Source organism: Emydura macquarii, unplaced genomic scaffold, assembly GCF_026122565.2.
Source record: "Emydura macquarii macquarii isolate MOO-44397 ecotype Brisbane River unplaced genomic scaffold, CSIRO-AGI_Emac_v2 contig_2833, whole genome shotgun sequence".
Lineage (NCBI taxonomy): Eukaryota > Metazoa > Chordata > Testudines > Chelidae > Emydura > Emydura macquarii.
The window spans coordinates 1-15,948 of NW_027132970.1; the positions used below are offsets into that span (position 1 = coordinate 1).

General features: G+C 50.2%; 2 protein-coding genes across 2 annotated transcripts; both read left to right on the top strand.

Moving 5' to 3' along the window:
• Nucleotides 1-581: 581 nt before the first annotated feature.
• Nucleotides 582-5,780, top strand: LOC137166303 (RING finger protein 112-like). The gene is made up of 5 exons (XM_067567955.1): nucleotides 582-737; nucleotides 893-1,023; nucleotides 2,017-2,070; nucleotides 3,862-3,936; nucleotides 5,291-5,780. The coding sequence occupies exons 1-5, from the start codon at nucleotides 608-610 to the stop codon at nucleotides 5,597-5,599; spliced, it is 699 nt and encodes a 232-aa protein (XP_067424056.1). The 5' UTR covers nucleotides 582-607; the 3' UTR covers nucleotides 5,600-5,780.
• A 135-nt stretch (nucleotides 5,781-5,915) lies between these two features.
• On the top strand, nucleotides 5,916-9,884 carry LOC137166302 (uncharacterized). The gene is made up of 4 exons (XM_067567954.1): nucleotides 5,916-6,147; nucleotides 7,489-7,764; nucleotides 8,074-8,349; nucleotides 8,658-9,884. Exons 1-4 carry the CDS (start codon nucleotides 5,923-5,925, stop codon nucleotides 9,000-9,002), a joined length of 1,122 nt encoding a protein of 373 aa, XP_067424055.1. The 5' UTR covers nucleotides 5,916-5,922; the 3' UTR covers nucleotides 9,003-9,884.
• Nucleotides 9,885-15,948: the final 6,064 nt, after the last annotated feature.

Here is a 15,948-nt window from a genome sequence, read left to right on the forward strand (position 1 = left end):
CCCAGGGCCCCCTTGCCACAGGGAACGCCGCAAGGCTAGTACATGCTTCAGCCCAGAGTGGCTCAGGCCCAAGGATAAGACGGGGGGCAGTCACAATTTTTTTCAAGTAGGGTGGTCACAGTTGTGTTTGAAGTTCAAAGGGGTTGAGAACTCTGTGCTAGAGTTTACCTGCTGCAGTCTCAAAAAGAGTCTGTCCGGGGCTGCAGAAGCAATGCTGGAGTCTCCCTGTAATTCCTGCCTAGGCTAGGTGCCAGAACTGAGAGCAGGGGCACCTTCACCCCGTGTTTACAATGAGCCCAGGCAGTGTGGAGGAGGAAGTGGCTTCATTGCAGTGTGGAGAGGCGAAAATCCAGGCCAGGGGAGGGAAAGGAGCAGGCTGGGACAAGGAGTGTGGAGAGGCTGGGAGCTGGAGAAGTGGAGACTGGGACTGGGAGCCACTCCTTTCTTTTCCTGCCATCCCCTGCCTCGTTCACTGCACACCCCTTCCCAACGTCTGCCACAAACCAGGCAGGGCTCCTCCAGACCCTCTCCTACTGCCCAGCAGCTCTGGCTAACGCTAACACTGTGTATCGTGTGTCAATGTAATGATTTCCTCTGGCTCCGGCAGATGCTGGCGGCGACATCCCCTTGCAAACACCCCAAGGCCCTGGAAGAGTTGAAGAGAAGCAGCACCCGCTGTTACCTGATGCCCTTCCCTGGTAAAGGGATCATGAATGGCAGCGAGGGAAGGCTGAGAGGTAACGGACCCGACAGAGCGGCTCTGACCTCCTTGCCATGTGCAGGTCAATGCGACTGGGTCGCTGCTCCCTGCCCACGCGTGGAAGGTGGAGAGAAAGGGGATCAGACAGGCCCTACATTCCCCACCATCGTTCATCCTCTCTCCCCTTTGCAGACATGGATGAGGATTTCCAGGGGAGTCTGAGGGGCTACGTCACCGCCCTGGTGGGCTTGGTTGGGCAACACGTCCAGACGGACCAGCATGGGGAGCCGCTCACCGGGACTCAGCTCGCTGCCAAGATAAAGGTGGGGACAGGACAGGTGTGCTGCGGGGATTGGGATGGGGATGCTCTCACCTGGCAGTCAATGATGACCCTTCTACCTATGCACCATCATCGAATCCTGTAAGATTAGGGTTGTAAGGGAACCCAGGAGGTCCTCTAGTCCCACCCCCTGGTCAAAGCAGGACCAACCCCAACTAAACCATCCAAGCCAGGGCTTTGTCAAACCAGGCTTTAAAAACCTCTAAGGATGGAGATTCCACCACCTCCCTAGGTAACCCATTCCAGTGCTTCACCATCCGCCTAGTGAAAAACATTTTCCTAGTATCCAACCTAGACCTCTCCCCCGGCAACTTGAGACCATTGCTCCTTGTTCTGTCATCTACTACCATTGAGAACAGCCTAACTCCATCCTCCCTGGAAACCCCCTTCAGGTAGTTGAAGGATGCTATCAAATCCCCCTCACTCTTCTCTTTTGCAGACTAAACAAGCCTAGTTCCCTCAGCCTCTCCTCATAAGTCTTGTGCTCCAGCCCCTAATCATTTTTGTAGTCCTCTGCTGGAGTGTCTCCATTTGTTGACTCGTATCCAACTTCTTGTCCACTGTAACCCCCTGGTCCTTTCCTGCAGAACTTGTCTACATCCTTTCTGTAGTGGGGGGCCCAAATCTGGTCAGAATACTACAAATGTGGCCTCACCAGTGCCGAATAGAGGGGAATAATCACTTCCCTCCATCTTCTGGCAATGCTCCTACTAATGCAGCCCAATATGCTATTAGCCTTCTTGGCAATAAGGGCACACTGCTGACTCATCTCCAGCTTCTTGTCCACTGTGACCCCCAGGTCCTTTCTTGCTGCTTGCCAGTCAGTCCCCAGTCTGTAGCAGTGCAAGCAGGTATCAATGTCTGACTGTTCCCAGCTTGCCCCACCTCCAGAGGGGGCTGCATCTCAGCACTGTTCCCAGCCTTTTTAAGCAATGTGGAGTCTGTGATGTGATGGTTTGTTTTGGTTTCTTTGCAGAATTTATCTGATGTGATGAAGAAATGTCGCTTTGGCTTCTCCTCTCCCTGTCAGGTACTGTCTTTGCCTCTGGCCTGACCGTGGGTGTCTCCCCTCTCCTCTCCATGCCAGGGCTGCGGTGGTGTTGGGAGCTGGGTCCATCCTGCTGAAAGCAGCTGGGAAAGGATCTGCTAAAATCTCAGGTTTTTGGACTCTGGGGTAGGAGAATTTAACTAGACTAGAGGGTGACTGGTTCAGGACGGGTCACCCAGCCTAAGGACATGTCTCCAGTCAGTGAGACCCCTAACATGAATCAATCATGTGGGTATCGATGTGAAAATGAGAGCCATTTTGGGGATTTTTTTGTTTTTCTGCAGAAACCATTGAGTTTCCTCCAACCCCCACAAATGTTTCCATTTGGCAGTGTCACCAAGGTGGCTCCTGGGAACTGTAATTCACATTCCTCACATGCCCCTTTCTTCTCTGTGGGTCAGGCACTCTGGTGGGAGAGCAGTTCCCATGAGCCTAGACTCAGAAGACAATGGAATCAGGGACTCAGGTCCCAGGGCCCTACAGCGCTGGAGGGTCTGAACCAGAGTCAAGCTGGGAGCCAGGGTTCAAGCCCTGTTGCTTTCAAGTGTAGACACAGCCCTGCTGGACTCATCCTCTGGGAGGCCACTGAAAGTATCCCACAATCCCACGGGTCATCTTCCTTTCTCCTCTGGACAGTGAAATTAGGAGGACAGTCCAGTTTTCCCAGGCTGCACCACCAACAATGGGACAGGGCAGCCATAGCTGGGGAGGGAAGTTGGGAGTCTGGGATACGGGTGGTTGCATCCAGACCCGCCTAATGCAGTGTAGATGCTGGAGCCCCAGGCTGGGACCATGGCTGGATTAAACTTTTGTGGGCCTCCCACTCTGCCCAAGCTCTGCCTTGAGCCCTCACCCCTTCTCTGCCCCTTCTTCCCAAGTCCCTGCCATGCTCCATCCCCACTCAGCCTCTCCCCCTAAGGCCCCGCCCACCGCTCCCACAGAGGGGAGGGGTGGAGAGGAGCAAGCAGGGGTTGAGCGGGGGAGGGGCAGAGAGGAAAAACTGTGGGCAGGGCCTCACTGAGAAGGGGCCAAGCGGGGGCAGGGTCTCACGGTGGAGCACGGGTGTGGGGTGGGACCACAGTCCGGGCGCTGGCCCCTTCTGAGTGTGAGCCCAGCACCATGGCGCCGTTGTAAACCTGATACAGGCTTGGGTGTCAGACACAGATCAGCTGGGACAGGTGCTACCCAGGCCCTCTTCTAAAGGAGAATTGGTGGGGGGAGGGCATATCTACACAAGGGAATAGACCAGCCTAGATATTCCAGAATAAATACTCAGCAATAGCCGCTGCAGAATAGCACCACAGCAGAGACTATTCTGGAGTCATTCCTGCTTCATAGCAAGGTTTAACCCAGCCCAGAACAGTACCTTTCCCCACCCCACACCAGAGCTGAGATTTGCACCCAAACAATCTGCCTTCCCGAGATCGATAACAGCCCCCAAATACCACCAGACCTGCAGGATCCGGTATCACTGATGTGCTGTCGGGCGTCAGCCTCAGGCCTAACTTGGCTGGTGCAGGGGTTTCCACAGTTCTCAGCTACCGGACAGAGCCACAATTGCAAAGTGCAGGTCGGGGCAGGGAAGGGAGCTGAGGCTGGGCTGCCATGAGGATCAAACTGGTGACCAGCAGCACTAGAAGCCCCAAGTCGCTTCCACATCAGATAACGGTGTCGTTCTGTTACGTGAGGCTGCTGCAGTTGAAGATATGGCCCCTGGGTGGAGACAAGGTCCCATAAACGGCAGCTCACCCCAGTCTTGTCCTCCCTGCGCAGATGGCCATCACCTTCCACAACCAGAGAGCCATGGACAGAGCCCGCATGGACCACGCTGCCTTTCTAAGGGAGAAGGTGAGTCTGTGCAAGAGGCTGTGCCTGCAGGCAGGGAACCCCAGGGCACCATCCCGGCCAGCCCTATGGGCTCCTGGCTTTGGGGAAGAAGATGGGAGTTCATATCTCTGGCTCCCACGGTGGCTGCAGAGATGGGAGACCCCAACTCCAGCACAAGGGGCACCCTGATCTCAGTCAGTGGAGTGAGGGGAAATTGCTGTGCTGAAGCCTGACTGGCCATTCTTGAGGCAGGGTTGCTGACTGTTGCCTGATTTTCAGCGTTTTATAATTGAATGGGATTATTGGCTCGTCAATGGATCTGATCAGAAGATAATGAGGTTCTAGTCCTGAAATCAGGCTACAAAGAGCTTTACAAGGACCCTTGGGGTGCACGACAGGAATGTTCACACTGATAACCGAATATGCATAATTTACAGGCTTTTATTGAATGGCATAGAATGATAGACAAATGACTAATCGAATGGATAATGGTTAGAATTACCGTCCTGTTCTAATGCACATATAATATACACATATATATCATATACTTTGGATAAATATACTCACACCCTCCCCTGACAACCCGGTCAAGAGAGATGTTCAGTACCTCAATTCTTGAGTGGAAGGGGGAGAACTAGGCAGTGCTAGAGAGCTAAGAGCTATAAAATTAAGACTATGGATAATACTAAGTATGAACTAGGAATAAAAGATCCTAGCAAACACCAAAAGAAGTCTAAAAGAAGAAGAAGCTCAAAGAAGGATTAGCTGACGATCGCACCCAAGTAACATGGTTTTCCCCTTTTATATGTTGAATAAGATGGTTATATGGGTCCTCCTTCTACATCCAAACTTGGCTTCTTCACCCCCCAAATTATTAGCGTACACTTATTGTATAGGCTGGCCTGTTCGTGTGTTTTATTGACGCATGTCTTCTTTCCAGATGGTTCACTCATCTTCCCTTTGTTATTACGGGCTATTGCTAGGGATTTTGTGGTGTGCTTGTGAAGTTTATTTGGGACATAAACTGGGTAGCCCCCACTTGTTTTGTTGCCTCCTGACTTATCTAGGGTGAAGGTTATGACGATATATGCATCTTATCCATTAACACATCATTACTTATCTGGGCCAAAGGTCCCAAACATATGTATGCAAACTGCATTAGCTTTCATGCAGGATGTGGCCTGCAGGGCTCTTGCATTACAGCTATAATACGTTAATATGACTCTATGACTCTTTTACACTAAAACATATGCTTAAATCTATGAGGAAATGTGTATATGTGCAAGTAAGCAGGCTAGCCCTATAGGTTACACAACCCGCCCCTTCTAACAGCCTTGGGCCCCCTTCTCTCTCTCTCCTCTCCTGCTCAACGCAGGACAGCCTGTCCCAGCGCAGGATTGACTGTCTGAGGGTGACACCGAGCATCGTGGGGAAGCAGTTCGTGAAGCAGCGCATGTTTCTGCTGGAGCGGTGCCAGGAGGAAATGATGGAGCAGGAGAAGGAGACCCTGGTGGCAGAGCTAGAGGCAGAGCTGTCTCAGGAGGCTGAGACCTTCCTGGAGACCTATGGAAGGCGCTATCAGAGTCACACCATCAACCAGAGAGCCATGGACAGAGCCTGCAGAGACCACGCTGCCTTTCTGAGCAAGAAAGTTAGTCTGGGGGCGGGGCTGGGCTGTGCCTGAAGCCAGGGGAATCCCAGGGAACTATCCCAGCCAGCCCCATGGGCTCCTGGCTTTGGGGCAGGAGATGGGAGTTCATCTCTCTGGCTCCCAGGGTGGCTGCAGAGATGAGAGACTCCAGCCACTGCACAATGGGGGCCCTGATCTCAGTGAGGGCGGTGAGGGGAAGTGGCTGTGCTTTAGCTGAGGGTCTATTGGTGAGCCGGGGTTGCCAAACCGCCCCTTCTAAAAGCATTGGGCTCCCTTCTCTCCCCATTCTCTCCCGCTCAATGCATGACACCCAGTCAAAGGAAAGGATCCAATGTCTGAGGGTGGCACCAAGAACAATGGCAGAGCAGTGTGCGGAGCAGCGCAGGTTGCTGCTGGAGCGGTGCCAGGAGGAAATGATGGAGCCGGAGAAGGAGACCCTGTTGGCAGAGCTAGAGGCACAACTGTCTCGGGAAGCTGAGCCCTTCCTGGAGACCTATGGAAGGCGCTATCAGCATCACACCATCAACCAGAGAGCCATGGACAGAGCCCGCACAGACCACGCTGCCTTTCTGAGGGAGAAAGTGAGTCTGGGAGAAGCTGTGCCTGAAGCCAGGGGAACTCCAGGGAACCATCCTGGCCAGCCCCATGGGCTCGTAGCTTAGGGGCAGGAGATGGGAGTTCATATCTCCGGCTCCTGGGTAGCAGCAAAAATGGGAGACTCCAAGCCCGGCACAATGGGGGCCCTGATCTCGGTCAGTGGAGTGAGGGGAAATTGCTGTGCTGAAGCGTGACGGGCCATTGCTGAGGCAGGGTTGCTGACTTGCCTGATTTTCAGCATTTTGTAATTGAATGGGATTATAGGCTCGTCAATGGATCTGATCAGAAGATAATGAGGTTCTAGTCCCGAAATCAGGCTACAAAGAGCTTTACAAGGACCCCCAGGGTGAACGACAGGAGTGTTCACACTGATAACCGAATATGCATAATTTACAGGCTTTTATTGAATGGCATAGAATGACAGACAAATGACTAATTGAATGGATAATGGTTAGAATTACCGTCCTGTTTTAATGCACATATAATATACACATGTATATCGTATACTTTGGATTAATATACTCACACCCTCCCCTGATAACCCGGTCAAGAGAGATGTTCAGTACCTCAATTCTTGAGTGGAAGGGGGAGAGCTAGGCAGTGCTAGAGAGGTAAGAGCTATAAGATTAAGACTATGGATAATATTAAGTATGAACTAAGAATAAAAGATCCTAGCAAACACCAAAAGAAGTCTAAAAGAAGAAGAAGCTCAAAGAAGGATTAGCTGACGATCGCACCCAAGTAACTTGGTTTTCCCCTTTTATACCTTGAATAATATGGGTCCTCCTTCTACGTCCAAACTTGGCTTCTTCACCCCCCAAATTATTAGCGTACACTTATTGTATAGGCTGGCAGGTTCGTGCGTTTTATTGATGCATGTCTTCTTTCCAGATGGTTCACTCATCTTCCCTTTGTTATTATGGATTATTGCTAGGGATTTTGTGGTGTGATTGTGAAGTTTATTTGGGGCATAACCTGAGTAGCCCCCCCTGTTTTGGTGCCTCCTGACTTATCTAGGGTGAAGGTTATGACCATACATGCACCTTATCCTTTAACACATCGTTAATTATCTGGGCCAAAGGTCCCAAACAAATGTATGCAAACTGCATTGGCTTTCATACAGGATGTGGCCTGCAGGCCTCTTGCATTACAGCTATAATACGTTAATATGAATCTATGACTCTATTATAATAAAACATATGCTTAAATCTATGAGGAAATGTATATATGTGCAAGTAAGCAGGCCAGCCCTATAGGTTACACAACCCACCCCTTCTAACAGCCTTGGGCCGCCTTCTCACCCCCTCCTCTCCTGCTCAATGTAGGACGGCCTGTCCCAGTGCAGGATCGACTGTCTGAGGGTGACACCGAACGTTGTGGGGGAGCAGTTCGTGAAGCAGCGCATGTTTCTGCTGGAGCGGTGCCGGGAGGAAATGAAAGAGCCGGAGAAGGAAACCCTGGTGGCAGAGCTAGAGGCAGAGCTGACTCAGGAGGCTGAGACCTTCCTGGAGACGTATGGAAGGCGCTATCAGTGTCATGCCATCAACCAGAGAGCCATGCACAGAGCCCGCACAGACCACACTGCCTTTCTGAGGGAGAAGGTGAGTTAATGGGGAGTCTGTGCCCCCAGCCAGGGGAACCCCAGGGAGCCGTCCCGGCCAGCCCCACATGCTCCTGGCTTTGGGAGAGGAGCTGGGATTTCATCGTTCATCTCTCCTGCTCCCAGGGTGGCTACTGAAATGGGAGATTCAAACCCTGGCACAACAGGTGGCCCTGATCTCGGTCAGTGGGGTGAGGGGAAGTTGCTGTGCTGTTGTCAGAAGAGACATTGGTGAGCCAAGTTTGCCAATCCACCCCGTCTAACAGCCTTTGGCCCCCCTTTTCTTCCCCTCCTCTCCCGTTAAATGCAGGACGCCCTGTCCAAATGCAGAATCGAGTGTCTGAGGGTGGCACCGAGAGCAGTGGTGAAGCAGTTCGTGGAGCAGTGCAGGTTGCTGCTGGAGCGGTGCCGGGAGAAGATGAAGGGGCCAGAGAAGGAGACCCTGCTGGCAGAGCTAATGGCGGAGCTGACTCAGGAGGCTGAGACCTTCCTGAAGACCTATGGAAGGCGCTATCAGAGTCACACCATTAACCAGAGAGCCATGGACAGAGCCCGCACAGACCACGCTGCCTTTGTGGGGAAGAAGGTGAGTTCATGGGGGAGGCTGTGCCCCCAGCCTGGGGAACCCCAGGGAACCATCCCCAACAGCTCCATGGGCTCCTGGCTTTGGGCAGGAGATGGGACTTCATTGTTCATCTCTTGCACTCCCAGGGTGGCTGCAGGGATAGGAGACTTCAGCTCTGGCAGAACGGGGGGCCCTGGTCTCAGTCATGGGGGTGAGGGGAAGTTGCTGTGCTGTAGCCAGAGGGGACATTGGTGAGCTGGGGTTGCCAACCTGTTCCTTCTAACAGCCTTGGGCCCCCTTCTCTCTCCCTCCTCTCCCGCTCAATGCAGGACGTCCTGTCCCACCACATGATCGACTGTCTGAGGGTGACACCAAGTGAAATGGAGGAGCAGTTCAGGGAGCTGCACAAGTCTCTGCTGAAGCGCTGCCGGATGGAGATGATGGAGCCAGAGGAGACCCTGCTGGCAGAGCTAATGGCAGAGCTGTCTCGGGAGGCCGAGACCTTCCTGGAGACCTATGGAGTGCGCTATCAGAGTCACTACAACAGGCAGATGACAGCCTATGACAGTAGCCTCAGAGACCACGGTGGCTCTCAGAAGAATGGATTTACGAATCCAGTCTTGGTGGTGGTGGTCGGCGCTGTGCTGTTGGCAGCGTTAGTTTTACTCCCGTGATGCTGAAGGCATGGGGCCTGTGGTGGCCCTGCTCTTTCCCTGCTGGGAGGGCAAAAGTTTTCATGCTCTACGTGGGCTCCCTGGCGGTATCTCCTCTTCAGCTTCCCGGTTCCCTGCATGGACTCCTTCCCAGGGAGTTACTGAGGAGCCCGGGAAGCTGAGAAGCAGATACGGCCTCCTCTGCCGCCCACGATGAAGTTGAAGCCCACAAAAGCTTCTGCCTGCTGAAATTAAATTTGATAGTCTTTAAAGTGCTGCAGAACTCTCGTTATCTTTGCTGTATACAGACTAACACCTCTAGAGCCTAGCTTGTTGCCGTAGCCACAAAGCCAGAGTATTATGGGATAGCTCAGCCAGTTCTGCCTGGTCTTAGAGTAGTACAAGAAACCCTGTCTGTGTGTTTACATCTCTCTGTGTATCTGTCTGCTGGTTTCTCTCTGAGTGCAAGTGACTTCCAAGAATCCAAACATAACAACAGTGGCCCCTGCGTGGCCGCCAGGTACAGCAGCAGGAGGAATCCCACAGCTGGGCCACTGCCAGCCAGTGGCAAAACAAACATTTCACAGCGAGAAAGAGAATGTGTGTGGGAACGGTGGGAGAGAGTTAGGAGAATAAATGCATGATGTAAGAAGATCATATCTGTATCTATAGCCCAGGCCAGGATGGTTTAGTTGCGGTTGCTCCTGCACTGAGCAGGGTGTTGGACTAGATACCTCCTGAGGTCCCTTCCAACCCTCATCTTCGGTGATTCTGATTCTAAGAAGTAATAGATTTATTTCTAAACAGGGAGCTGTGAGCACTTGTTGCTGCTTCAGTGATTGCTAAACGTAGCATCATTGCCTACCTGGGCATAAGTAGAAAATAAACTTTAACAGGAAACACCAAGACTAGTTCACTTTTGTCTTCTTTGGACTTTGTGCTGGTGCCACTTAATCAGTAATCGCCTATGGCATTTGCACGCCTCTGCCTTTTGGACTGATGTTTGGCTAGTGGCTCCTGTACCTGGCCCAGCTGTGGGACTCCTCCTGCTGCTGTGATGATGCTGGAGCAACTCAACTAAGCAGGGTGCTGGAACAGGGAGGCTGGCCAGGTCACTTTTAAAAGAGGGGGGGCTCTTGGAAAGCTTGCCTCTCTCACCAACAGAAGTCAGTTCAATAAATTACCTCACCCACCTTCATGGGCAGTGAGTATAATAGTCCGGAGGGTTGGGGGGATGGACACACAAGTCTCTCTAAAAGTACACGTCATAAAAAACTCACATTCAATTCCTGTGTGAAACGAGGAATCGTTGAAATTCTTGGATTCCTTTATGAACTGTACTGTACCACAAATACCATTGAATTAACTACCCTACATGCACAGCCCAGCATGTTCAGTGATCAATTAAGAGTCCCTTCAAAGACACTCATTTGTTTTCCAGTTAAGGGAAATGGAAAATAAAATTGAAGGGAAGAAGCAGCATGGCTTGGTGTTGAAAGCTGAGCTAGCAATGTGAAGATTTGGGGTTTTATTAAAAGCCCCCATCCCAGACGTCCAGTGTGACATTGGACCATCCGTCATTTAAGGCTTGATCGCAGGCTTGTGACAATTAGGGGTAGGGGTAGCGCTGCAGTTGAGGGAGGTTGGCTGGGCTTGGCGGGAGGCGCAGTGTGTTTTGGGGAGCGCTCAGGACTGTGAAGATACCTGGGGTTTTTCAGTAGTAGTACTAGGGGCTGAACAAGCACGAGAGATGGGGGAGGGGAGAGGAGATGAGGGCTTGTGTAGCATCGCACAGACCCCGGCTCTTAGGGAGGGGAGGCTGCAGCAGATACACACCAGAGCAGCACCACGGCAGGAATGTGTGTGAGCAATGAGCATTCAGCTCGGGCACAGGACAGAGGGAGGGTGCCCAGCCACCCACCAGGACTTTCTGCTGGGATATGGAGCTTCTCGTCCAGCTCACCTCCTCTCCCATGGGTGCTGCAACCCTCCTTCCTCCTGCCCAAACGTCCTGTGTCTGTCCCAAGATCTGTTTAATGTACCCCCGCAATGCTTGGGACTGTAGGTACGGTTACTGCCCATAGCCAGCCAGGGAGGGAGGAACAGACTGAATGAGTCATTCGAGGGCAGCTCCCGTCTCGTGCTGACCTAGTTCTTGCCTACGAGGCACACATAGGTGGCAGCTCATGCTGGAAGGGGAGCGGGGATAGTATGGGGGAAGGAGAGGAGAGGAGGGAGTCATCCAGGTACATGTGGGGAGATGCATGTGATGGAGAGAGGGAGGCGGATCCTGGGGAGGGGCCTTGGGTAGAGCGGGGATGGAGTGTGGGCCGGGCCTGGGGCAGAAGAGGCAAGACAGGGAGCTAGTCTTCCCGAGGGGAGGCTTCACCAATCACCCATGACAATGAGGTCAGGCACTCGGCATTTTTTCCAATGAGGCTGCAGAGCTAAGCCTTCCCGAGGCAGTGGCCATACGGGTTGGGGTGGGGGTTGGGATGGGCACTACGGCTGGGATGTATGTGGGTGGGGAGGTGAGTGGCAAGTTGCAACATCAGGTGGCAGGAAACCAAGAGAGCTGCAGCCTCCCACAGTGAAAGGGCATCGCCATCAACACAACAGTCAGACCATGAGCCCCTGCTATGTGGTTTTAACTAAACACCTTCCAGGGGGGCCTCCAGCTGGGACTGGAAGCCATCAAGGCACAGAGAATCCACCATTGCCATCAGGAGTTTGTCCCAGTGGTTACTCTCCCACACTGTGAAAAACTGGTGCTTTATTTCTCATTGGCTTTTGTCTGTCTTTAACTTCCAGCCAGTGATTCTTGCTCTGCCTTTCTCCTACGCTAAAGGCATATGATGGCTGTAATGCAAAGCACTCCAAAAATAGGCATTGCCAGGATCAAGGTTGCCCGCACAACCTTAACACTGCCCCCTTATGTGCGTGCTTTGGCATATGGTCTTTAATTCCATGATTACATACTGTTGTTTTCCCCAGGATTCAGTGCTTGGTGTCTGAGATTTTGTTTTCCCCTCATTGTGCAGTGAGTGGCCTCAAGCCTTATTTCCTACTTACTTTCACATCCTGCTCTGAAGTCAGAATGATCAATTTCTTCATGGGTTTTTCTTTGGTACCCAAGGGCTTCACAAGCATTGATTTCTTTTCACAACACATGTGAGGTGGGGATGGGGGGGCTGAGCCCCCTTTTATAGAGGGATTACAGGGGCAAAAGTAGTCACTAATTTTGGCTGCCCAACTGGTGATGCCTGCAGCCTGACTTGTTCGAGCACTTTGCATTCTCTTACCACTTTGTATGTCAGAAGCACAGCTCCTTTTCATGTCAGCTTCAACTAAGAGTGCTCAGCACTTCTGCAAATCAAACCCCAGGGTCTTGAGTCAGGTGCCCAGCAAATGAGGTACATCCCATTAGTGGCCACTTGGGAAACATTTGGTTTCAGTGACTTGCCCAACATCACACAAGAACTGGATGCCCTGAGGCAGGGAGAGAATCCATTTTCCCAGGGAAACATCAGCTGCCTTAACCAGGAGACCCTCCTTTCTCATCCTGCCATCCCCTGCTTCATTCTCCACACACCTTCCAACTTCTGCAACAAATGAAGTAGTGATCCGAGAGACAGCAGCCTCCTTTGCTGCCCAACCTTGATTCATCTGTTATGAGAGGACTGGACATAGCATAAGCCACAGACATCTTGTGCTCTCAACCACCATAAGCTGGAAACAAGAAAATGACAGAGTCAGAAGAAAATTTGCCCTTGCTCAGGCAGAAAAAAACAACTTCACAACTGTAGTGTGTTACTAACAAGGATAGATATAGTGAAGTGACAGATTTATGGGAATGGAAGGAAGTGTGAAAAACTGACCTTGATTCTCTCTAAGTTTCTTACTGTGTACCTGTAATTATTACAGGGTTTTTGTTTTGTTTTGTTTTTGTTAAACTGGCTTTGCTGATAAGCAGTATTATTAAATATATAAATATATATATAGAAATTGTTTTGGCCCATTATGATTACTTTGAGTTATGCTTTGTTTTGTGTTACATAACAAAGAGATTAGTCAGTGTGTGCACTTTGGAGAAGGTTGTGAGAGAAATTCAAGAGGATTATCTACAAGCAAAGAGACTGGCATCAAACTCCCCAGCAGCTAAGTGGAAGGCAAGCTACCAGAAACCCGTTGCTGTTCCTCGAGACCACCTCAGACTTTGGGTAACTATATTCTGGGGTGCTTTTAGACTATTGCTGTTTTTGATGTATGCTTTGAACTCAATAAAAACAAGGAGTTTTGGGTGGGAGCTCTCTTGTGTGTACCAGTCATTTATCAGACAGAGGTGCTGTATCCCTATTGATTTATGTTTTGCCACTGCCTGGAAAACAGAGCCTAATTACCATAGCTTTGGGTTTAGATAATGCCGGTTACATCCCCAGATCACAGCTGTCCTATTCAATGTAATTCCAGACTGCTTGCCTTGGTGAGCTGAATAATATCCACCAGTGTGGCTCATTGATGGGTCACTGCTCCGTGTCACCAACTTGTGTCTGGCCTGATGGACTTTCTGCACAGACAAAGACATTAGTGTCCAGGCAGAAAGACATGCTGTGGTACTGCCATGGCTCCAGCTAACTGGACATGTTGGTGGGGGTCGCTCACAGACACATGTGGAGCTCTGAGCTCTCCTGCTCACATTTACACTCAACAGGCTCTGGAGCCAGAACAGCAGCCAGTTCAGCAGAAGGATTTGCCCTGGTGCTGCTCCCCAACAATGGACACCAGGCAGACAGGAGGTGGTCTCCCACCCTACCCCGCTCCAGTCAGTGGCTCAGGGCCTCTTCGTTCAGGATCAGGGTCCTTTCCTCATCTAGACACACCAGTTGAGCCCCTGGCCCCTGCTGCAGGGACAGAGCAGGGTCAGAACTGGGATCCCACCCCTGAGCCAGCCAGTCCCCTCTACACCAGACCAAAGTCCCATGTCCCGTTCCCCAACGCAGGAGCCAGTCAGTCTCTCACCCTGCAGCTGGATCAGAGCTGGGTTCCCTAGGGGGGTTTCCTTATGTCTCATTTCCAGCATCCCCAGGTCTCACCCTCTCTGTCTCTCTCCCCTCGTGTGTTGTGTGTCTGATTTTCTCCACCAGGCTTTGACCTCTGTGTCCGGGATAATTCTGTGCGTGGAACAGGGTGATGGCACTCGAAGCACAGGTACATCTGGGCCGCGATGCATTCCCAGCAGAAGTTTAAGCTGTGCAATATGAAGGAGAGTTGTATGGTGTTCTCACCATTTTGATTTTATTTTGTGTGTTTGTTGTGCTATGCTGGTGTGAACGGGATAGATGGTGCAATTTTAGACAAATGTTGCAGGATGGTACCCCTGCCAATTACCATGTGGCTGGGGGAAGATGCTTTGGAACTTAAGATAATGGCTTTTTGTAATTTTGAGGTGCAACTCACAATTAATGTCAACAAAAAGAGTACCCCTCTCCCCCAAGAGGAAGCCAGCCCAGATGATTTGATTTATCTATACAGAATGAACTGGACCAGAGAGGAAAAGAACAGCACACTACTATGGTGTCAAAATTGGTCTGAAGTAATTTACAGCAAAGCCGATTTTAGTTACTACTACATGGGGATATTTTGTCTGTTGAAGGGAAAGACACCTGTTACTGCGCTGAAGATATACTATCCAAAATGGGTTTTAGTGAATCCCTCTGCCAGTGTAGTGATGTACATAAACACCTATCAGAGTGTAGTTGTACATTATGCTCCTAAGCCCAAAGAATACAATGTCAGGGACTTGGTGTTAAAAGAAAATTATAGAAGCCAAGTGCTGGAAACCCCTAAGGTACACCTTGTGAAAATACATGTAGGCATGCAAAATATTAACATATCTAACCTACATCACCATTGTACACCAGTTGTAACACCCGTAGTACGAGAATGGCTACACTTGATGGACACCTGGGTAACACACAATGCTAACAAACATGCACGCCCCAAGTAAGATATTGGAGGAGATATTTTGGGAGGTATAGGATCATCGGCAGGGGTGCTGAATGCAATTAATGAAGAGGTTTTGGCAAATAAGTTAAGCGCCCTAGGCAAGAGCCTTGGAGCCTTATCAGATCCCATAGTACACACACATTCAGTCTTGGGATATGGAGAAAAGTTACTTGGAGATATATTGGTACCCTGGGATATGAATAATGAGAAAGCACTCCTGGGCCTATTACACCTCACAAAAACCGTAATAAATGCTACCTTCGAAGCTTTAGGTTGCATACAAGCACAGCTTTGGGCTCAAGGAATAGGCCAAGGTATTATTTGACAAGGACTTAGTGGAGTCCTACCTGATAAAATAAAGAAATTGATTTGGGATGATGCCACCACCCAAGAAAGGGCCTTAAGCCATTGGTGGAAGATGTTAAATTTTACAGTAGATGCCCAAGCTCAAGTGATTATAGCATATGTAATGATATTGTCTAATGTTCGCATCATAGACATACACAGAGTTGTCCCCCTAGGCCTCAGTGCAAAAACTGGAGTGTTATGGCCTATTGAACACCTGACATGGGGATTGAAAAAAGGAAATTAAATTTGATTGGTTAGTTTACAAGGTTGCACATGTGAAGCCATGTTTGGATCAGAATTGGGATATATTTGTGAAGAACCACTGAGACAATTTACATACCCTTGTAAGAAAGATGAATTGGATGTATGAAATTGTCAATTTGCTTTGCTACCCAATAGTAGCATTAATTCTACCATTGTGTATATTGGACAAAGTTGTGTTTGTGTATGCACACAATGTACTCAAGCTGTAATTAATGGAATTTACAAAAAAGATGTTAATCCTACCCAAAATAAATGTTATTGTAATGTTGCTGTACTGCAATTTTGTGATGTAGTTTATGAAGTACCAAAAAATATATTTTAGTTGTTAGTAGCAGATATTAATGTTGTA

Coding starts and splice junctions, on each gene's coding strand:
- LOC137166303 (XM_067567955.1), top strand. CDS start 608: ATGCTGGCGGCGACATCCCCTTGCAAACACCCCAAGGCCCTGGAAGAG. Junction 738..892: donor CAGCGAGGGAAGGCTGAGAG/GTAACGGACCCG, acceptor TCCCCTTTGCAG/ACATGGATGAGGATTTCCAG. Junction 2,071..3,861: donor GCTTCTCCTCTCCCTGTCAG/GTACTGTCTTTG, acceptor CTCCCTGCGCAG/ATGGCCATCACCTTCCACAA.
- LOC137166302 (XM_067567954.1), top strand. CDS start 5,923: ATGGCAGAGCAGTGTGCGGAGCAGCGCAGGTTGCTGCTGGAGCGGTGC. Junction 6,148..7,488: donor CTGCCTTTCTGAGGGAGAAA/GTGAGTCTGGGA, acceptor TGCTCAATGTAG/GACGGCCTGTCCCAGTGCAG. Junction 7,765..8,073: donor CTGCCTTTCTGAGGGAGAAG/GTGAGTTAATGG, acceptor CGTTAAATGCAG/GACGCCCTGTCCAAATGCAG.